The sequence below is a fragment of the Telopea speciosissima genome, chromosome 3 (assembly GCF_018873765.1).
Source record: "Telopea speciosissima isolate NSW1024214 ecotype Mountain lineage chromosome 3, Tspe_v1, whole genome shotgun sequence".
NCBI lineage: Eukaryota > Viridiplantae > Streptophyta > Magnoliopsida > Proteales > Proteaceae > Telopea > Telopea speciosissima.
In genome coordinates, this window is record NC_057918.1 from 3,933,613 (window position 1) to 3,956,246 (window position 22,634).

At 37.4% G+C, this 22,634-nt stretch overlaps 2 protein-coding genes across 3 annotated transcripts; both read right to left on the minus strand.

Moving 5' to 3' along the window:
* Positions 1 to 1,476: 1,476 nt before the first annotated feature.
* LOC122656737 (adenylate kinase 4) lies at positions 1,477 to 8,194 on the minus strand. Of its 2 annotated transcripts, none has more exons than XM_043851372.1 (6): positions 8,024 to 8,194; positions 5,859 to 6,001; positions 5,608 to 5,730; positions 5,347 to 5,514; positions 3,664 to 3,753; positions 1,477 to 1,777 (listed from the first exon to the last, which is right to left on the minus strand). In XM_043851372.1, exons 1-6 carry the CDS (start codon positions 8,133 to 8,135, stop codon positions 1,676 to 1,678), a joined length of 738 nt encoding a protein of 245 aa, XP_043707307.1. In that variant the 5' UTR covers positions 8,136 to 8,194; the 3' UTR covers positions 1,477 to 1,675. The 2 variants fall into 2 exon arrangements, with proteins under 2 accessions (XP_043707307.1, XP_043707306.1); XM_043851371.1 differs by having other exon boundaries at positions 5,608 to 5,727; positions 5,856 to 6,001.
* A 4,921-nt stretch (positions 8,195 to 13,115) lies between these two features.
* LOC122656692 (probable aspartyl aminopeptidase) lies at positions 13,116 to 21,306 on the minus strand. Its single transcript, XM_043851303.1, has 11 exons — positions 21,102 to 21,306; positions 20,765 to 20,900; positions 20,594 to 20,672; positions 20,221 to 20,423; positions 19,988 to 20,057; positions 19,223 to 19,288; positions 18,807 to 18,962; positions 17,304 to 17,480; positions 15,522 to 15,596; positions 15,297 to 15,437; positions 13,116 to 13,491 (listed from the first exon to the last, which is right to left on the minus strand). The coding sequence occupies exons 1-11, from the start codon at positions 21,190 to 21,192 to the stop codon at positions 13,264 to 13,266; spliced, it is 1,422 nt and encodes a 473-aa protein (XP_043707238.1). The 5' UTR covers positions 21,193 to 21,306; the 3' UTR covers positions 13,116 to 13,263.
* Positions 21,307 to 22,634: the final 1,328 nt, after the last annotated feature.

Here is a 22,634-nt window from a genome sequence, read left to right on the forward strand (position 1 = left end):
GAGAGGGGTCCTTTTCTGAAAAATGGACGAAATATTTTGTCCAAACTCCAAAGTGGGGAAAAGGGAAATAATTTGATATCGCCATTTGGACTCAAACGTGTCGTATTGGGATGTAGTTGGCAACCGGACCTTTTAAAACTGCACCTCCCTCCTTTACAATTTTACTATTTATAACATAAAACCTTTTGTGAAATTTTAAATGAGATATAAATATCTTATACGCTACCCCTAATGGTCGCCTTTTTTTTTTTTTTAACCAAAAAAAATAAAATTGGTCCTCATAAAGAAAATTAATATTATTAAATGAAAGGTACATTGGAGTTTCTAATACAAAAAAAATGTTTTCGAATAAAGTACAGAGAGGTATTTATTGCATAATATAAACTAGCAGTATTGATATTGAAAAGATATCTGTAAAAAATGAAGTAAAAGACTGCATGAATTTTGATGGCCAAAATTCCTTAGAAGAAGTCAACAGCAAATTTGAAATAACGTTGTTGTAGCACCATAACTTGTTGATTGGGGTATTTTCCCCTTTTAGTAGGTCATGCAATGCAGCACAGGAGATTTATGAGAGAGAAATTGGGGTATTCTCTCTCTTTTAGTAGCTCATGCAATGCAGCACGGGAGATTTATGTGTGAGAGAGAGAGTAGCAGTGCACAGTGCTCCTTATGCCCAGACATAGGCATCATGAGATGACCACCATGCCCTCTGGTTGGATGCCCGAGTGTGTACTCCCATTGGCCGTTGCCCTTGCGCTAGTGCAGGCCATGAAGCAAGCTGGGTAGCCCACATCCCAAAAATTTTTAAATAAAAATCTTAATATTCAACTTAATAACTATAAATTTGGAAAAACATGTTTAATAGAAGGGAAAGAGAACACTTCCTGGCCCCTGTCCATGCTCAGACACAAACACTCAAAATAACCATCATACTCTCAAAAAATTCCACCTTTTCATGGGATCACGACAGTCATTTCACCCCACCCATGTGTATGAACACGGGCAGCACACCACACGTGCCCAGATAACGTTCTTTATGTGGGAAAATGTTCTCTACTGGGGGCGCAGCTTACGCATAATAGAGAACATCGACCCATATTATGTTTATTTTACTGAATCATTTAACCCATTTCCAGACTAGTTATGTATGGAACGTGTATGAACTTCGTTCCTTGTTCTTATCTCCAAGATATGATCCCCTGTTCACTTAAAATCTCTACCGTGGGATGCAAATCTACAAAATAAGTAACAGCGACCCTCGATTCAAAAGACGGATCAAAAAAAATTCTCAATAAGGTCTCCTCCCAATCACTTGGATCGGCAAAGTTTAATGCAAGCGAAAATGAAGCTCAAGAGACAAATCAGGCTTCCAACCTTGTACGTAAAAGCAACCAAGCAAAGCTTACCGGAAATTTTGCATGCAAAAGATAACCAATAAACAAGAGAGCAAACACCTACCTTTCTCAATTCTAGTACAAAACTAGAAAATTTTTTATTTGGAAATAAGTTCAGTAGCAACTCTAAAAATTGCAGACTCACCGCAGTTTTAAAAAGAAATTATATGACACCAAAAAAGATGGATCAGCAGTTCCGACAATGTATCGGATTACAAGAGTGCAAATCCAGTATGGTCAAATAAGTTTTTAAATTAAAATAAGGGGCTCCGCCGCTCCTATGAAGAAAGCACCTTCAGAACCTCAGTGGTGACCTCTTTTGGGGGTTTCTCCGCATGGATGTTAGCAACTGCACCCTTCTTTCCATAATAATCAATGACCTGCAATACAAGTGCTCATAATAAGGAGAAATAAAACTGCAAAATGCACACCAAAGAGTTGAAATGGTTGAAAAACTTGAAATATTGAAAACCAAACAGAGCTCTCTCTCTCTCTCTCTCTCTCTCTCTCTCTCATACTAATTGATTCCATTCAGACAATCACAATCTGCTGTACATGTAATTCTGGACTAGCCAGTATTCAGTAATAAATATTGAATCCAGACAGAGTACCACATAAAAAAATAAAAATAAAAATAAAAGGTTGATACAGTCGTAAAATGATTTATGAAACATGTATTGATAGACATGTTCAGGTCCATGTCACAAATTCCAATGAAATTACCATTCAGGACAAGATGGAACAGTTTCACTATAAATATTGATATTGTCCCCCGCAGGTGATTCACTCGATCATTTTCATGAGCGGAAAAAGTATCTAGGGATATTTTAGTGATTACACTTCCCCACCCCTTGAATTTACCTACGTATCCCTGGATAACCTTTTTGGCCATGTGATTTGATCAGGTGACCGGGTGAGCTAGCTAGGTGACCCCCAGGTGATGTACAATAACATCTCCTTTTAAACCCAAAAAGGCATGACAAGCAACACTACCCCCAAGGACGACAAGGGTAGTGTACATCCCACATTTCCCCTTTTGGGTAGAGTACATTTTTCAATGAGGTCGTATGCTTTGGAAGAAACTTGTACAGTTTGGGAAGGGGTTTTGGTTGCTCAAAAAGAAGAATCTACTTCAATCAATATGCCCTTAGGCACAGCCAAACATAGAAATCACCCTTGGAAGTGGTGGACGATTAGCTAGATGAGCGGGTGCTGTAGCAGAACTGATTGCAAAAGAGGGTGCAACTAAGAAATATTTGTTGTTTTTCCCGTGTTTCCTCATGTTTTGATAAAACCTAGTTGTTAATCTATAATGAATATGGATTCAGAATATGGTTAAAGAATCTTCGACATGGCAGATTAGTCAGCAGTCCAAAAAGGGTTTCATATTTGGCACTTCAACACAGATGTAAAAAATCTTAAGCAGCAAGTCCTAATTCTCATAAAAGGGATTTTCTTATTGACATCCCTAAGGTGTCAAATAATTTGTAACTTTACCTTTTTGCCCTTTCGTTATGACACAATTTTTTCTAATGAGGGTAATAGTGTAATTTCATATGCTACTCAAAAAATATGCATGACAATGACACTTTTTGATAATGGCATAATGACATGTCACTTTCAACTTATTTATGAAAACCCTTTTATACCCTTATCCTATGAACTTTTTGAGAACAAGACAAGGGCCAATTAAAAAGTGTCAAATTCTAAATGCACCTATAGAGGGGCCATTCAGACACTCCCCTTGTAAAAAGACCCAAAGGAAGACAACCACTAGGACAGCGTACTGAAGAAAAGATTGATGATAAAGCTGGCAAACAAGCACATCCCTTGTATAGGTGGAAGGAAACATTGTCCCATGAAGTCGGGATTTCCAAGGACCAGCATATGAGGGAATGTATCTTAGGCTATTGTCCCACCAATTGCACTAGATTTTTCTTGGGAAAACTGGTGGCTGCATGTGAATTTTTTTCGAGGCAATAACATGCTTGATTCAGTTGGTAGATCTGGTCGTGGTGGTTTATGTTTACCAGCACATCATTTTTCTAAAAAGCAAAGCATAAGCCTCAGGAGCTCTAACAATACCAGCACTATGAACTCCTTGTAAGTCGGGATTTTTACCTTGTACCTACACTATCTTCACCTCTGACACCTTAAAGCTAACCAGTTTTCTCATCTAAACATAAAAGAAGCGAAAAAGAGCACACCTTAAAGCTGACCAGTTTTATCATCTAAACATAAAAAAGTTAAAAAGAGAAAAGCATACCGGTTCAGTTTGCCTGTGAAATGCCTCCAGCCTTGACTTCAGAACTTCAGCAGTATCATCTTTTCTTTGAATCAAAGCCTCTCCAGAGACCTTCAGGAAAGTAAAAGATGAAAAATACATCTTTGTAAATATGCATGACCAAACTTAACGTAATGAAGGCTTGACAATTAAAACAAAACATAAGAAGGAAGCTAAGAGGTTCCAAGTCCCCAAGTCCCTTGAGAAATGCAAATGTACTTGGAACAATATTTTATATGAAAACAAGCTGTTCGATTCACTTGCCATGCTAAGATCATAATTCTTCTCTAGGTCTCCATACTTTTATTTAATTATGAACTTTATGACCTACTTCCAAAACAAAGAAAAGAAAGATACATATAAACATAAAGGTGAGGAATTGCTGGTCTGCCCGACCACAACTTTTTTGGGAAGTTGGATGAAAGAAAAATCATGAGACTTGAGGCATTTCAGACACTTTGTGCTACAGGGTGGGGATAATGATTCCATTTACGTGGTGTTTTGCTCCAGACCACAGATTCCTTCAGCTGGTCGGCAGACCAGCAAACCTTTGACCAAAACATAATCCAATAACTTTTTTCTGCCAGGTACACTACTTGAGTACTCAAAGAGGAAAATAGGTTGTCTAAAGTAAATAAACATCAGGAGCTTTTAAACAATTCTAACAATTTAATTAATAAAAGGTTACTAGCCAAAGACAGCTATAATCCCCAAATGTGTAAGATGAAAATAATGTCTCTCATTTTTTCTTATGGGTATCTCAAAAATATTTAAGGTTCCCCCACATATAAGGAGGGTGTTGAAACTTCTGCCAGATGTGGATTATCATATGTTTAAAGCACTATAACCATTTAAATGATTTCTATGGACCTATATAAAAGAAGGAAAGGGGAGGATCCCCCTTGCCCGAGAACCATAAGTTGTAAGCAGCTTGGTGCCCTCTTAAATCTTAAGCATGTTGTTGGCACTTCAAATTTGATTTCTACGGATATTTGAAATATATCATGCTCTAGCTAGCAACCAAAACTCTGTTACATGTCATATTAGAATCCAATTGACATCCAAAACCCCTACATATTTATATAGATGCCCATCAATCTCCACCCAAACATATTTTTTAGTTTGACAATATCTGTTATCTGATCTACATCCCAATTTATCAAATATGAAAAATAAATTACAATGTTGCCTATCATCGAAAAGAAGGAACCATTCCCTCGATTTCTTTTCCCTGGATTTTATGTAAAGAATGACAAGATTTGGAATATAATGGAGAAAATAGATTCAGGTAAAACCTAGGGCTTAAAACTTGGGATCAGCGCTATTCAAAGCTCACCAATTGTCCAACCCAACCTGCCAAAATATGTCCACCTCTGAATCCATGTGATGGCAGTCCCACCGATGCATTAAGACTATAGTAGCACTCACTAAGTATGCCCTCCATGCCTTTTCTTGTTATTGTGGTAACAGAAAAATATTGAGTACAACCATTAATTGTTTGGTGGAAGGGGAAATTATTTAACACTATTACCCTCCAAATTAGGATAGATCTATTTCCCATCTTCAATCACATTTCCTATGGAACCTACTAAAATCTACGAGAATGAAGCATTACGCAATAAAAACAAGGAAAAGAAATAAAGAATGCTAGTCAGATAATCTTACATCATCAACACCAGGAACTTTTGGAGGTGCATATTTTGTGTGGTAGGTCCGACCACTCGAAGGATGAACCCATCGACCAGTGATTCTCTCCTCCAAGATGGCATCATCAATGGCAAAGTTGAGTACCTTATCAATTTTGGCTCCCTGCTTTTGAAGCATCTCATCAAGCTGCAAAAGCCAAGCAACAGGAGCATGAATGGAAGTTCATAAATAGAGAAACACGATTTAAGGACAAAACTAGATAAATGCTTTGGCATGCACCTTTTCGGCTTGTACCACTGTCCTTGGGAATCCATCAAGAATGAAACCTTTCTGACATGAGGGCTTCTTTATTGCTTCATCAATGATACCAACAACCAGGTCATCAGAAACAAGTTGTCCCTGAGAAGCATTGACAGATCCAACCATAGGAAAACCCATTAATCAATCTAATCTCAATACATCCACAGAGAACAATAGACATGACAGGAACCATATAAGACATCGTTAGAAGGAAAAAGATGTTTTACCGTTTCCATAGCCTCTTTAGCCTTAATTCCAAGGGGAGTTTTAGCAGCAACAGCTGCTCTCAGCATATCACCAGTGGCCAAGTGGCACAAGCAGTATTCATCTTTGATGATTGGTGACTGGGTACCTTTTCCAGATCCAGGTGGACCTGCAAGTCATCTAATTTGTATAATTTAACAAGTTGGAACCAACCACAAAATATAATATTTTTTGGAAATACAAAATGCTAACTCACAAATAACTAGATGCTGGATGCAAATAGTTTGCAAAGGCAAATGACAACTTAAAAAGGAGCAGCTAACAATCTTGATAAATAAATACCAACAAAACCAATCAAAAGTACTCTATAAATCCTCTTGTGCCCAACGTGCTTTGGCCAATTCCAAGCTGCTCTAACAATATCTAGGTGTGAGTTGGGCAGCATTAAAACACACAAAAACCAAATTTACTTGGAATGTTAGGAAATAGTGCTATAAGTCATGGTCTCCCCTTCCCTATTCATATCTCAAACCATGAATCAAAATATTTTTCTGAGGGTGAAGGCAGTAATCCCAGTTCACAATCAATGTGAACTTCATTGAGAAAAGTACAGACCTAACTACGAAATCCCCTTCCTTTTATTGTTAATAGGAACGATCATATAGAATCACCAATTCAACATAAAACTATGATACAACGTACAAAACTCTGAAATGGTGGAAGTTGACAGGTCAGTGGATCAATAGTTGGTCATGAAAGATAGCTAAAAGCTGTTAGACTAAATGATGATCCACATTACATCATTACCCTGCCAGTAGACATGCTTTTGGGGGGACAGATTGACTAGAAAAGTTATCTAGAAAAGAGCTATGGGTATACATTTGTCATGTCAATCTATGTCACATGACAAATTTATGCCCAATTCCATTTCGCCACATGGCAAGAGAAACCTCCCTTGTGGGAAACCCTACTAAAAAGTAACTTATCAATCATCATTTATTCAAGCTGCTACTCAATTGTTCCTAAAATGGAAGATTCAGTCAACAGAAGATATCAGAAATAGAAAATGCTTGTCATTAGGCTTGTACAGCCATGATATAACTTAGTGCCCAGCTGCCCAAGGTGATTAAGCCTGTGACAAGACAAAAGGTCTAGCTGAAATTGTACCTAGATCAGAGACCCATGGGTCCACAAATCAATGGTTCCTTAAAAATTCTACATCAAAATTAGTAACTCAGATGACTGTTAACTATATGGTCTATATGATACTTTATCAAGATCTTTGAAACTCCCATGCCATTTCTCTTAACCACTCAAATAATATAGATTAGATACATGTCTGAACCATTTGTTAAATCAGGTCCAAAGGCTTCCAGGAAAAACCAAGATGGGTTAGTGCAGTGTGTTTAACACTACAGAAATGGACCCCAAATACGGAATATGTGACATTTCGCTATACAGCAGCAAGATACCTACACAACTTTGTGGTGATCGATAATTATTTGAATAAAAGTGGCATAACATCAATAAAAGCTTCTTGCAACAGTTGTCAGTAAGAAAAAATTTGCCTATCGCAACCAATTTCCTTGTTGTATGGAAGGGAGTCTGGTCAATAAGGGCATTTAGTTGATGGATACTATAATAAATAGGGTTGATTTGGAGAGAAGGGGAGCGCTATTACTTGAGGAGGCATAAGGAGTTTTTACTCCAATTTTGCAGAGGCCCATATCTCCCCCCTCACCTCCTTGCTCCACCGTCTAGAGGGATTCCTTTATAGACCAAACCCACCAATATCTAAGAGCCTTCAGTAAAGCCTCTCTTTTTTTCCCATTGCAGGAAAAAGGATAGTAAGAGAATAAACATCAAACGAAATCACGATTTGCAGAAACACAAACAAAAGCAACAACAGTTCAAATTAAAAAAATAGGAAGGGCGTGAGCAAGCTCATCCAGCTACCGTTCAAACCTAGATCCAATAGTAACAACACCCAAAAACATAAGAGAAACTAAATCCACAGCAGATTTAAGACCATCAGTAATATAACATATCCAGAATAACACCCACCACAGACAACCCTAAATGCATCAAACAAACAAATTCCCACAACGAAATCTTCACCAATTTCAATATAATTTCACGCATTACATAACTTTCAAAAAAAAGAACGAAACGTAATGGAAAGGAAATTTACCAACAAGGATAAGGCGTTTGTCGGGTTTAGTTGAGCATTTCATGCGGCGAAGGAGTTCCGTCATTAGATCTACAGACGGTACATCCTCCAAGTTTGCTGCAGAACTCGCCATTTCTTCTCTCTTTCTCTCTGGTTTCTTCCTCTCCTATCCTCTCTTATCTAACGCTTACCTTCCTTCCGCTCCAAACTATTCTCTTTTTGTGTAGTAGTAAAGGTCATACAGCCCTCAGGATTAAGAGGAAAATATAATAAGGGAGACCAACAACTGAGAATAGCGACGGCGAGTCTTTCGATGCTTTTTTTTTAATTCTTTTTTAATTATTAAACCAAATAAAAAAACAAAAACATGCCTTTTTCTGATTTTTGTCAATTGTCCCCTAACGACATTTAAATTACCATAACGATCTTGCACTTTGTGGATAAGACATTAGTGTCCCTGCTTCTTCCCCTACCGCTCTCCATGGGCATGGGCCGCCAGGCTCCACAGTCTAGTCTATACACTTCTACCTAACACTTCTAAGAAAGTCCATGACTCCATGGTCCATGCCCGAGCTTCACCAACCTAATGGTGGCAGGCCTAAGCTCCAAAGCCCAAACCCAGTCCGGCTTCACAGTGGGCCCAGCAGTGCCAGGATCGCCTGGCAAGGCATGCCGGGTTTGATTGAGACAGCATATACCCAAAGTAGCCTCCATCTAAAGTATGGTTTGAGGAATCAGTATCGGATTGCCCCAATTGATTGATCCATAGTAGAATGGTCAAACGGGGATATCAATAATGAGGATCACATACCGATGAATTGGTGTGGAGCAAGGATATAAATATTTTTTAAAAAATCTGATTTTCTTAAAGAAAAACAAAGATAAATTCTTCTAATTCAAGACGATCTAGATCAGTATTGATTGAGACTCTCACCTAGTAGTAGTTGGTGATTTGGTATCATATTGGTATTGGCCTCTACCGCCAAACAGAAGTCTTGTATTCTCACTTAATAATTGTTTTTTATTTTTTTAGTATTAAACTTTTACATAGTTGTGTGCCTTGTGATGGGATGGGTGAATAGGTATTTTTGATTTAGATGAATTATAATTGTCACAATAAATTTTTTTTAACTAAAAAGGAAATTATTATTTTTCAAATATTACAAAGTATCTATCTTACCAAAGAGGACCTGATTTAAATTAGTCATTGTGTCAGATTGCAAAGTCTAATTCAATGTTTCATTCAAATACACTCTTGTAATGGCAAGAATCATATGTATATCCAAGCATGTATACCACTATACTAATATTCTAAGCAATATTGTGTATTCTCTCAATTCTGCCTTGAACAAATGATTAAATTAAAAATATTATAAAAATCGATGATTCATATATATCATGTGATTTTTGAAAACATTGGATTCCTTTGTTATCCAGGAAAAAAAGGTTTTCTCAAGTCCATGGTAAAGGGAGAATATGGACTCTTGGAATTTCAAAGTCTCATCATAATTCCCACATCTATTGTCGAAGATTTGAAATACCCGTAGTTGATCAAATTAAAGGGTCAGATCTAGTAGATTAAGAGATTCTCTCTCTCAACACCATTGGTGACTGAAATTCAATAATAATAATAATAAAAGAATAATCAACTACAAATTTATTTTTTTTTGCAAAAATATCTTCTTATGATCTAAAAAATCCAAAATCAGGATCCAAATTGATCTCGATCATTGTTCAGCCTTGCAATCGGTATGTATACCCATTAGGGCAGCTTTCGTACAGTGATCGGTCCGATCTGAATAGGCCAAAATTGGGATCAGCCTGAATTAGCCATTTTGATCCGATTTTTTAATCCTTGGATCCTCTTTGGTCGCTAAGAAGTACAATGAGTGTAAGAGGAAGAGCCCCCATTCAATGAAACCTTCCCTTGCTAGTCCATTGAGTTATTTTTATTTTTTTGGTAGGAAAGTCCATTGAGTTTTGCCATGTGGAAGGTTGATATAGCAATATAGTCGTTTGGATAGTTAGGGTATAATAAGGGATTTTGTAACCTAATAGTAACTACTTACATGATAATAGGATTAAAACCGAGTTTTCCTTCAGCCACCCCCCGGTGAATGGGACAGTGACTTTATATGTATTGGGGGAGAGGGTATTTGGGAGAATACACTAAAACCCTATTGGGGTTTGTGAACCTTAGGATGGTGATGGAACCATCATTAGGGGGTGAAGAAAACTTTCACCATAGGATTATTAGGTATTTAATTTTGAATTAGAAGATAAATGGTAAAAGTCCATAAGTATATTACCCGACTAAAAAGAAAGTACTAACAGAAAGATTTTAGTGTCAATTAGAAAATAAATAAATATTAGGAAAGCAGTTTTCTGTTTGGGAGTGTGGCCTACGCCAGCACTCCCATGTGTCTATCTCTCTCTTCCTAAAAACAAGGGAGCAAAAATGTCTTTTCACATGGGGAAGAGAGAGATAGACTCATTGGAGTTCTGGCGTAGGCCACACTCCCGAACATAAATCTTTTTTCATAAATATTATTTAACAAGGATATTTTTTGGTTAATGATATAACAAGGAAAGAGGGGATGAAAATGGAAGGTACAATAAAATCAATAAGAATTTTTTTCATCTTTTACGAGTTAGGATCCAATCAACAAGGCTCAAGATTCTCTACAGAGTTGGTTAACGACTAACGACAGGTGGTGTCTAATTTTGTAATTTAATTTTGGACCGAATACCAAACCCTAACAAACTGTTTGTCCTTTTCCTTTTAGATGTTCAAATCTTCCCTTTTTATTTATTTATAGATAGAAAAGCAAAGCAACGATCGAGCCAAATTCTATGCCCACGTGGGTAAGCTCATTATCAAAAAAAAAAAAAAAAACGTGGGTAAGCTTTTCTCAACGTAACGGTGGTTGTAGATGAGCGGTGGTTGTAGATGAGCTAGCTTTTTATTATCAAAAAAAAAAAAAAAAGATGAGCTAGCTTTTTTTTTGTAATTTAAATTAAGCAGATCGTTAAGGATTTGTGTCAACAATTAACTCTTTCCTGCACTCTTTGTCAAACACCTAGCAGGAAAAATGGAAAATTTTGCAGTTCGCACGAGGAAACCCACCCAATGAGAAGACCTTTTTTTTTTTTTTTTTAAAAGCTGATACCCCCAATGAGAAGACCGGATCATCTACCATTTAAGAAAAGTCATCATCTAATCGTACGTGAAGAGTACATGTACGGATAGGTGATCCAGACTCCCTAATGGGATGATCCACTCATCAATCAGGCCATGGCCCACCTATGAACATCGTCACCTACAACCAACAACCCTCAGGCCTCAACAGACCCTAACTTCACCAAACCCAACAACCCATTTCAGTCTTAGCTCATCCTCCTGTGCTTTCAAGTCCCACCAACCCTTCTAAGCTCCTAATGCATCACTATCTCCCATTTGCAAGTGAAAAGGTGTGGAGAGGTTCCACCAACTACCCATTTCAGTCTCAGCTCATCCTCCTTTGCATGTTAAGCATCATTTTAGTTAGGAAGCTCATGTAACCTTCATCCATAGTTTCAGATGGTCTATCTAATCTAACTTGAAGAGCTAGTTGATGAGCACAGTATGAATGTTATCTGTCCATTTTCTAAAAAATTCACACTTAATAAGCTGAATTATCAAATAAGATTGTAAGAGAAGTCCCCACAGCCATGGATTTTCGTTTTAGTAATTGATACACTCCACCAATTGCTTCGAGTCATTGATATTGCTCTGCTGACTCCCTGTTTGATAGCCCTGATCTGTCTCCTGTGTTGATCTTATCAGAGCTTATATGACCACAGTCTAAAATAAGCTCCTACTGTAGAACCATTTTCAATAAAGACTGAAACCCACCCAGCTTCTTTAGATTGACAGTCAAAACTGCCATCAGTTACCAATATTACCAATATGAGATTATCTACTACAGGCATACTGTTAGTTTGATTTGCAATATTGTAGAGGTTTCCAATGTTATTGGTGTCTTAAAGTTCAGTACTGTAGTCATCACAAGCATGCAAATTCTGTACCCATCTATCAATGTTTTTTCAAATTTGAAACGGGTTTGGCTTAGCCGACCCCAATTAGTTGGGATAAGGCTGTTGTTGTTGTGGGTGTTGTGAGAGGTCTGTGACTTTGTTATGGCATCTCATAGTCATATGTCCTATGCATCACATTCCTATTTAATAGAACAGAATAAGTTTAATTTCAATTGATAAATAAACTATGAATTAATCAACATGGATAAGTTACAGAGAAAATCACTAATCTTTACCCAAAAAAAGAAGAGAAAAGCCCTAATCAAGTAGGATCAATTAATAACAAATTAAAACTGACAAGGCATACAAATCACCACTCTGTCAATGAGACCTAATAATTAGTATCATCGTAAAGCATGCCCTTTCACCATGTGGCAGACACAGATGTAGTAGGTATACTCTTTTTTAACCCCCAATGAATGTGGGCACATTCAAGTGGAAGGCATCCCACACCCATATCAGTGATTAAAAATTGAGTTTAAACTTGAAAAGGGAAATTTTTTCCTCCATGGCCATGTAGAGGAGCTTTTCTACACAACTCATCCATTCTTAACCACATGGCAAGATGGATGGGGCCAAAAATTTGTCAATATGTGGAGGGAGTTTTGTTTTCTAAGTGCAAATAGGTAGAGGGTTGACCACATGATCCACTGCTTACATGTGAAGTTTTATTAATATCACATCGATTGTGAGTGAGAAATCCTTACCCTACTTATTTTGGGTGAGAACCTGAGAGGTCCTACATCTAAAGACATCCAGGAGCTGAAATATTTATTATTCTTTTGCATCAAACTACTAATTAGTATGGGGAGGAGGGGGTTAAACCCCCAAAATGTTGTTTCAATCAATAACCAGTCACATCGATATTGTTCATGAGCATTCAGTCATTCCCCCTAATACCATATAAGAACCCTGTCAGAATCAACTTCCACCTCAGAAGGAAGCCAAACGTACATTGAGCTCACTTCTTATCATGATTATTTCCTCAATGGGGTTCTGTTATAATATACTATATATAAATTTCATAATTATTCCCAACGCATTTAATGCATGAGAATCAATAAGTCAAATACAAATATACAATCATCTTCATGATTATCCTTACAACTGATAATAGAACTAAAAGCAAACAGATAAATTTTCAGGATTAATAGTATTAAGCCCACAAAGGTATGGTTGAGAGCTCAGAGTTGAACATCCACGCAAACTTTAGCATCAAGCTGAGAGAACTCCTGAAAATAAGCCTTGAAATGTTCATAAGAATACCTCACATCATCAACAGCGCACATTTCTCTTATGCTGTGCATTGATAACTGTGGAGCCCCAACATCAACTGTTCGGATTCCCACTCCGCTTGCCAGTATAGGACCAATGGTTGAACCACAAGGCATGTCATTTCGGACTGCAAAATCCTGCGAGCACAGAACAAGAATTTACTTTAGAGGGGAAATGCTACAAAGAATTGTGAAGTTATAAAATTTGTATAGAAAAAAATAGTTCACAGATTAGACTCTTACTGATGAAATAGTTCTCAAATGTACAATTTAAACAGAGGAGGGATTTTGCGGGAATGTCTTACAAATGTGGTGGAGGGCCGGTAGGAAAGAAGTTGCAGGGGAGAGGAAATCGTATAAGAAGAAGAAGGGAGGGGGGAGAGGAAGAAGAGTGCACACGCATGCACCAGCCCACAGGCTTAAACCAAACTCAATTATTTCATATTCAATCTGTCTTTCTAAGTTACAAGCTGGTATTTTAAAGATGAAAATAAAAGACTCCTAACGTAACTCTAAAATTGAAATAGAACTTGACTCTAACTTGGACTTTCGAAAAAATCCTACCTCTAACTCTACACAACTCGATCAACAACAATAAAAGAAATTATAAAATAAATCAAACCCTAATGGACCCAATTACAAAATAGACCAAAAGTTAAAATATCCTACTGAACTATAAATCAAACTGGACCTGGTTCATCTCCGTCTGGATACCCCAAAATGGGCCCTGCAAAACTTACATGTATCATCATCAATTCTAACAACCATATTGCTTTAAATACTCAGTAATCACATTTGATAGTCAACAAAGAGACCCTGAGCAAGCGATAATGCAAACTTACAAGGTAGTGAAGAGTGAGGATGATAAAGAAAGGGGAAAGTTTTCATACACAACTGTATGTGAGAGGGTGGGAGTTTCAAGGCATTAATTAATGGGTGGGAGTTTATGACTTTTTCAACTTTTTGTGAGAGGGGACATGGCCGTGTATGAAAACTTCCCCCATAAAGAAATATGAGGAGACGGGCAGCCCATTGCGAGATCACACAAACTGATGGGAATGTGCATCTACTAATAGAATAGCAAGAAAACAACTTTTGCATAATCCTAGTCTGACCTCACCCTATCTCTGATAAGCCCTAATCAGGCCCCAACCAGTCGCAAGATTGTAAAATTAACATCATAGCTGCTTATTACGCAAAACACAACCCTGGCCCATGTTGTTGCAGGGCCAGTTTCAGGAAAAAAGCTGAAGGTTATGTGCTCCCCAAAGAAATTTCAAGTGAAAAGATTACTTCCTTTAGCAATTAAGTTTTAATTCTTCAAATGAGAATACGATTTATAAATATGTAATAATGATAATAAGTACTAAATGAATTTTTATAAATATGTTTAAAATTTTTTAGAAATTATAAAGGATTTTTTTTTTCATGTTAATGATAAAAAAAAAAAACTCCTCCTGCTCTTACATAGCATATGATATGAAAGTAAGAAAAAAGGACTCTGATAAGAAAGCTTTCAAAAACCATAATTTATAATGATGAAAGGAACCAGAACTGTCGAAAACTGATTCCAACCTGATCAGCCATGACTATAATAACTGAATCAGCATTAAACCCATACCTATAATTATAAAACCCAATACCACACTTGCACCTTTTAAGATGGGGCTGGGTTGGTAAAACAATTCAACCCCCCACAGTCATCCACAGTGATTAGGTTACAAAGCTTCATTTTTGTTGGTTCTCAACAACATACCTGACACTTTCTGGTTTCCAAAACCATAATTGACCCTCTCCAATGCATGAACAAAAGGATTGCATTTCTTTCCATTCTTTTATCTCAAACAATTCATGTGAAACCAGAACAAAATGTACGAATCAAAGAAAATTTCCTTTTCATCGGAGATTTCATTCACTTGAAAATACAGAATAAGAGGTCTGACCTGAATAGGAAGCTGATGCCTCTCAGAAATTTCTCGGAATAAAAATGAAGTGACAGCATTGGTTGCATAACGCTGATTGGCGTTGTGTTTGATGACAAGCCCTCCATGCAACTTTGGTTGATGATTGTCTTCATGTTTGTCCTATAAAGGAAGGTCATATCACCAAAATTATAGACAGATCCAATTATAGGGATGTACAATTCAGAAAAAAGAAAAACAACATACCATATAATTTGGGTGTAGGGCATGTGCCATGTCAGCAGAAACAAGGAAACTCCGCTGTATTGCTTTCTCAAGAAGCTGAAAAGCAGTCAATGTAAAGAAACTTCAATAAGCACAAAAATGAGCCACATATTCCATCAAATCTTGAGAGAGAAAAAATGATAAGCCAAATCTTAAAATAATAATAATAATAATAATAAATAAAATTATGGGAAAATAATTAGAAAGTCATTCAATATTTATTTTAACCACTCCTATTCCCAGCATATAGCATACATGATACGTGTGCAAGCCCTTCTCTCTCTGAAATTTTCATCAACTAGGATGAGAAAATAACCAACATAGTGCAGTTTCAACTGGCCATTTCTAGTTGACTTTCCTAAACATCTCAATTTCTAGAATAGATGGACTTATGCAGTTATGCAAGGTCTTCATGGAGCACTCTTATTGTGGTTGAGGATGGACACTAGAAGTATCTGACTTTCAGATAGTAGGGACAAGTCAGATGGCTCAGATCCCTCAAAGCTTACAAGCTAAACTGAACAAAGTTTCATACCATACGGTCCTGGACACTTCAACAAACAAATCAGTGATCCGGGCAGGTTAAGCCAGGTTGTAAGGTTTGGATACAGATTTCTCTCCCCACTACAAGTTTAAAGTTAGCCTTCTTTGGGGGTCTGCATCTCTTCTCTTAGGGTTAATCATAGGACAACACCCACATGGGGTCATTGCTTGGTGTGATGGTAAAAGCTTGGGCAGCCAACATGAAGATGTGTGTTCGACGCAGTGGGCAGCCACTTCATGAAAAAATGCCGAAAGTTAAGACAATCCCCAACCCACCTCTCCCAACCTTGCAAAAGCGGGACTTGCGCCATGTTCTGGCCCTCAAGTAGTAGCCTTTTCAGAGGAGGATCTTTCCATAAGAGAGATATTTTCAAATGATTTTCATGCAAAGGCAAAAGTACCATTGATCCAATGAGGTCCAGTAGAGAGCTGCCATACAAAAGCGCATCCCTACTGGGCCCAAGACAAAAGCACCCATTAGGGTAATAAAGTTGGAACCTCCCCCACCCCCCCCCCCCCCCAAAAAAAAAAAAAAAAAAAAATTGCTCATCACTTAAGTGCAAGACTGGACACCAAAAAATATTTTTTATTAAACACCTATAGTAATCTTGAATGTCTGTTTTCTACTGCCAGACTAAATTTCAGGGTTTTACCATGTATTTACCTTTCTTTTTAATACAACAACAACTCAGCCTTATCCCAACTAAATGGGGTCAGCTACATGGATCCTACCAAAGACAAAAAAAAAAAAAAAACAAATAAACAAACTAGTAAAAGGAAAAAGCACAACGGCATCGACAAAAACTCATGGATACCTTTCTTTTTAATGCCTATCCAAAAAAAAAAGGGGGAACCTATCCACACCACCTGTCATTCATCATGCTCAAGTCTAATTCAATTGCCTTCACCACAAAATGGTGAATAAGAACATCAGAGTGATGAAAGGTGAGTTAAGAGAGAGAGAAAAAATAATTCTGGATTACTAAAGCATATAACCTACTAAAGAAAGATATTATCATAGCAGCAACTGTACATGCTAGGCTCTCTTACACACAGTATTAGTGAATGCGTGTTATAAACTGTGAAACCAAACTGGTTCTTCAAAACATTACTAGATCCAAGAGCTAATTGGTTTATAAAATAATGATTATAATTAAGACTTAAGAGGTCTGTAGTATTTCAAAAGTTAGAATCCAAATTGGACATAAGAACCGTGTCTACCTTGGCATCCGATGAGCTGAAAGAATTTGTGATCCTTGCCAGAGCATCCAACATGGCAGGAGATCCGGCTCCCTGTGCTGAAGAAGACCCCACTTCCTCGTGATCGAACAATGCCACCATCCTTATACCAGTCTCATCCTCAAGACTACTTTCAGGCAATGTCGCATCGATCAATGCCTAAATTAGAATGCATATACTAATAAATGAGAATGAGCTCCCCTTAACAAATACATCCAGAAAGATCACTGATACGTTAAGAAATAGAGCAAACATTTCAGCATCTACTAGTAGGTATTCTGTAAAAGTATCTAAGGTAAATTAATGAGATACACTTTTGAAACTGTAGATTCAACTTTACAAGTTTAATAGAATTTCATATATTCTGTCCACTTGTCCAGTTAATCAGTCAACAACGGTAATAACCTACATCCATCTGATGTATCACTCCAAATTAGCATCATTAGATTCATCAGTTTTTTTTATAAATCAATGATTAAGTTAGACTTGCTAGACTTGTTCCTTTTTCATAAGAGGCCTACTATATTATAAATGACCCACCTTAGAAACTAGTACAAGAAACTACTTCCACACTAGACAAATTAAGAGAAAGAAACTTCCTAATTTCTGAACAAGAAGCAGCCAAAAGGAGATTCCCACCTCCCCTTGGAAGGTAAAACTTTTTGTTGCAGAAAAGACATGGTAAGAAACAGCCATCCTCCCAAGGAATTCCAGAGATCTGGTGGAAGTCCAACCAAAATAAATTTAGACGCGAGCCCAATGCAGAAGCTGCATTCATTTCCAATGGATGGTATCATCTCTCTCAAGACTTGGGTGAATCATGAGTGACTAAAATCAGCTTCCCAGATTCTTTTGATGGTACAGAGGACCACAGAGATAAGCTATGCAAGGCCTATGATGTGCAAGTAGACATCTTAATCTGGAATGATGACTCTATCATGATACAAGATACAAGCAGAACATAGTATTTGATGCTTAACATTTACCGTAGCTTGAATAGTTTTCAATAAACTAACCAGTTGAATTATATTGACACCAATATTACAAGAATAATAAGAAGATGACTTGGAAAAGTATTTGAGATTCTGGATGTGCTTCACAGTTTCGGAGCCAATATTGGATGTGTAATGATGATCACTAGGTACTCATGCCTTATTGTAAATTCAATTTTACATATTATTATGCAGTGTATCTAACCATACTAGAGTTCCGTTGCATGGTGTGCTTATGATAAATAGGCTTGCATGTGCAATCAGGTATTTTACCAATATCTTATATTCTGTTGTACTCACCAAGATTTGCAGTATTTATAATGGATAAAAATCCCATAGCTAAAAGTGACTACTAGAAAATTAAATAATAAATTGATCAAGGTAGAGACAATAGAGATTATAAGTTTTAACTTGATGTAAAATACAGATATATAGACTATACAGGAATCCCTATCTCTCTTCATTTTATGTGATAAGCAGCTAGAATACTGACCTTTAAAGAGCAAAACGACATACAAAGGTTGTCAAGCCTTCCTGAAAAGATAAATTCTTTCATAGCACCAGCTATAGTGCTTGGCTGAGTATCACATAATTGTAACTCAAAATCACATATTTCATCTGGTTCACATCCGGCCTGAGCTGCAAGAAGCTGGAACAAAGACAAAAGAAATATGAAGAAGAAAAGGTATCATTGAAATGAAATACTAAATTCAGATTTGAACACCCAAAATTTCCACATGCCCAAACTAATGCATGTGCTAGAAGTAATATCGTCTTGTCCACATTCTTTTTTTTTTTGGATGATTTCCATATTCTTTACTGTTTGCCATCAACCTAATTATCTAAGTTCCGGATACTATACCCATTCCCAGGAAAAGAAAAGAGTAATGCAAGAAAATTTTCATCAACCTCTAATAGAAGTGAATGATGCTTCTTGTTATCACCCTTCTCAGCCACCGACTTATTGAGTTCAGCCTGCAAATAAAAATCACCAAATTAGGGCAAAATAAGTAATAAAAAAACCGATGCACCAAATGCATGCATGCTTGTTTCCATACCCTCCTCTTTGATTTTTAAAGATTTTAGCCCATAGCTATCTATGGTCCACATCATGAAGACCAAAGTACCATTATTCATTTCTCCCAGCAGCACACACTATGAATGACTTAACACATGATATTATTAATAGAGCACTATTGAATGTTCCATAATTCAGAGGCAATTATATAACAAAACCTTAAAGGACATGACTGCATTACATATTACTGGACTCCACAAGGTGCCAGATATCCATGAACATTAATCTTACCAACCCATAACCCATAAAAACTCATAAATAACTAAAACAATTAAATGTCCACAATTTCAAAAGGGAGCAGCACGGTCTGTGCTACAAGACCAACGCATAGATATGAAGACCAAATAAATTGACAAAGCATCCTACGGAATAGGAATTTATACAATGATTTCTAAGGAAGGATAGGGCTTACGGTATCCTCGGTTAGCTTGATGGAAGGCCTAAGAGTCACCATATGGAGGGAAACAACGGGATCAGTTTGTAGGGAAATCATAGTTTGATACTTGGACAGTTGGACCCATGTAAGGGGGGTTATAAATAAGACTGTGGTCTAAAAGATAGGGTTAACACAACTTAAATCAAAGTTTTGAAATCACCTTAATTGATGTTGCCAACACTGGAACGAGATGACTTTGTGGGTTCACCTTAAATCCGTCATTAACACCTCTATTGGATGAGGATGAAACAAAAACATCCATCAGTGATAATCGTACAGAAGGAAGCATAGAAAGGTATAGAAAAAAATATATATTTTTTCAAACAGAGAACGGAAACTTCAATATCGTGAGATATGCAGTCCAGCGGGGTAAAATCATATTTTCAAACAGACCTGTCTAAGTGAATCGCCAAAGTAGGAATCCTCATTATAGGCTCCTCTATCCTCACAAGTTGATGGAAGTAAGAAGCGGAATCACCTTTTCCTTTCCTTATCATCAGCCTGCCTGCAATAGATAAGTCGCGATCAAACCACGTATGCCACAACCCACCTCCGTATGTCTGGACACCAACCTCCAAATATCCTCCTTTAGCTACCTGAGATAAATCCACCACTGTTCTATATTGGATCCAATAAAAAAAAAGGACTTAATTATGCATTTCAGGTTGGCTCAAGGCCATAATTCGGTACGTTCCTTCGCTAGCCGAACTCCCGATATGAAAGTAATCTTCAAAAAGAAAGAACTGAAGAAACGAAGGGAAATCACCTTTGTAACGGGCATGAGTTTCAGAGCTGGACTGTCGGTGTGTGCACCAACAATATGAAACCCGTTTCCAGCAACATATCTAGCAAAAAATTCCGCAATTTCAGCGACAATAAATTAAGAACGAAATCAAGAGTACAATAAAATGATTGACCGAATGAATCCCATATTTACTTTTTCCCGATCGCGAAAGCAACAATGGTGGAGTAGTTTCTTGTGAAGAAGTATTTCTTCCCGACTTGTAGTTTCCAGTCTTCTCTCTCGGAGACTTGCTCGAATCCTGCGTTCTTCAACCGCTTCTTTGCCTCGTCTGAGAAAAATACAGACGTTAAGACAACCCATAATCTACTGGGAGAAACCCAGTCAAAGTGAAAAGAGACCCTAGGGTTCCGGAATTAAGTTCACACAAGGGATATTAAAAAGAAAAGGGGTGGAGGACTAGCTCTGAAATTTTAAATGGTGACAGAGCAAGCTAGAGAGAGAGAGAGAGATGAATATGAGGAGTGTTTACCAACTGCATGGAAGGCTGTGGGAGAAGCGTTAAGAAAGTCGATAAGATCAGAAACAACGGAACTTGCTTCAGGCTGTTCTCCTCCCGCCATTGATTCTTCTTTGACCTGCCTTCACTCGGCTCGCGTTGCCACCAAGCAAGCAGTATGGAAGCAGAGTAGCAGACTCCGAAGCGCATGCCTCTCTGCCCTATGCCCCGCCTCTCTTATATTAAATCAATTGTTCGCTAGCGTGCACGTGCGACAAGTGCAAACGGAACGGCATGGGCCATGAGTTGGAGCAGGGGTGTCGAACTGTCGATTGGTCCGTTCGGTCAGGCTGAACCGGTTTTTAGATTGGTAAAAGGTCAAAATCAAACCCAGCCATTATCTGGTTAGGTTTGGTCTCTAGTCTCTACCGCTTTTGGTTTTGGCCGTTCCATTTCATTTTGATTTCTATCGTTTCACAAAACTCATACCAAATCTGGTCCGATAATGTTTGGTTCGACCGATTTGAATTTGTCATTTCGATCATCTCAGACAGTTAAGGCAGAAATTTCACACTCCTTAGTAGGACATCGTGCAAGGGTGAGGCCAATTGGCCTCACTCATCCATATATGGCAAGATAATGTTGACCAAGATCAAAGGGACGTGATTAAGGATTGCTTTAAATAACAAATCCGAATGTTTCCTATAAATGAGTAGCATTCCTAAGGGAAAAGATATGGAAATGAATTATCCTCACATCTCTTTATCGAGTACGGTTTGTTATTGGTGAAGCCTGATTTTTTGATCCAAAATATGCGGTTGAGATCTTCGGAGGGTCATTTCGGCCCGAAACGATCTCGGATTATCGAAAAATGGTGAACAACCCTGCCAAAGGCTGGGAGTTGTGTTGGACTCGTCGAGATCTTTTAAACGGTATATTATGGGATATACATTATGTTTTGGTCTGACCCTGTCCGGCTTGACAATTTCTGGGTCCAGGGGTATTCTTATACTTCTTGGGGTTAGGGCTTCTCTATATAACGTTCTTATCTCTGAGAGGACTGTAAGAGAGGTTTTGTAACATTTTCAGAGAATAGTGAAATTCGTTCTACTGCTCAACCGTGGATGTAGCTTCCCATCTTGGGGGTGAACCACGTAAATTTCTAGTGTTGTGTGTTGCTTGTTCTTCTTTGTTTTTATTTTTCTTCTACAAATCGCCATTTTGGGCATTGTTTTTTAACACGGTTCTATAGTAGGGATTACCGTAACAGATGTTAGCTCAATCCGAGAGAAATTATGTGAAAGCTTTACAGAATTATTAAGAATTATTATGAAACTACGCTCAAAATAGTGTTACCATTTTTTTCTTTTCCTTTCTTGTTGTGAAAGCTACTAAATTTTGATTCTAGTTCGTTGCAAATATCAATACAACCTCATTTCTGGTTTATATTCATAAGTATTAATTTTGAAAAGATTTACTTAATCCTCATAGTTAATTATTGGGCATACCATCTAAGAAGAAAATAAAAGTGAATTTTCGAAAACACCACAACCTCACTTTTGGTTT

Coding starts and splice junctions, on each gene's coding strand:
- LOC122656692 (XM_043851303.1), bottom strand. CDS start 21,192: ATGGCGGGAGGAGAACAGCCTGAAGCAAGTTCCGTTGTTTCTGATCTT. Junction 20,901..21,101: donor CACAGCCTTCCATGCAGTTG/GTAAACACTCCT, acceptor TATTTTTCTCAG/ACGAGGCAAAGAAGCGGTTG. Junction 19,289..19,987: donor TGTTGGCAACATCAATTAAG/GTGATTTCAAAA, acceptor TTTTATTTGCAG/GCTGAACTCAATAAGTCGGT.
- LOC122656737 (XM_043851372.1), bottom strand. CDS start 8,135: ATGGCGAGTTCTGCAGCAAACTTGGAGGATGTACCGTCTGTAGATCTA. Junction 6,002..8,023: donor CAAACGCCTTATCCTTGTTG/GTAAATTTCCTT, acceptor GATGACTTGCAG/GTCCACCTGGATCTGGAAAA. Junction 3,754..5,346: donor AAGTTCCTGGTGTTGATGAT/GTAAGATTATCT, acceptor ACTTTCCTGAAG/GTCTCTGGAGAGGCTTTGAT.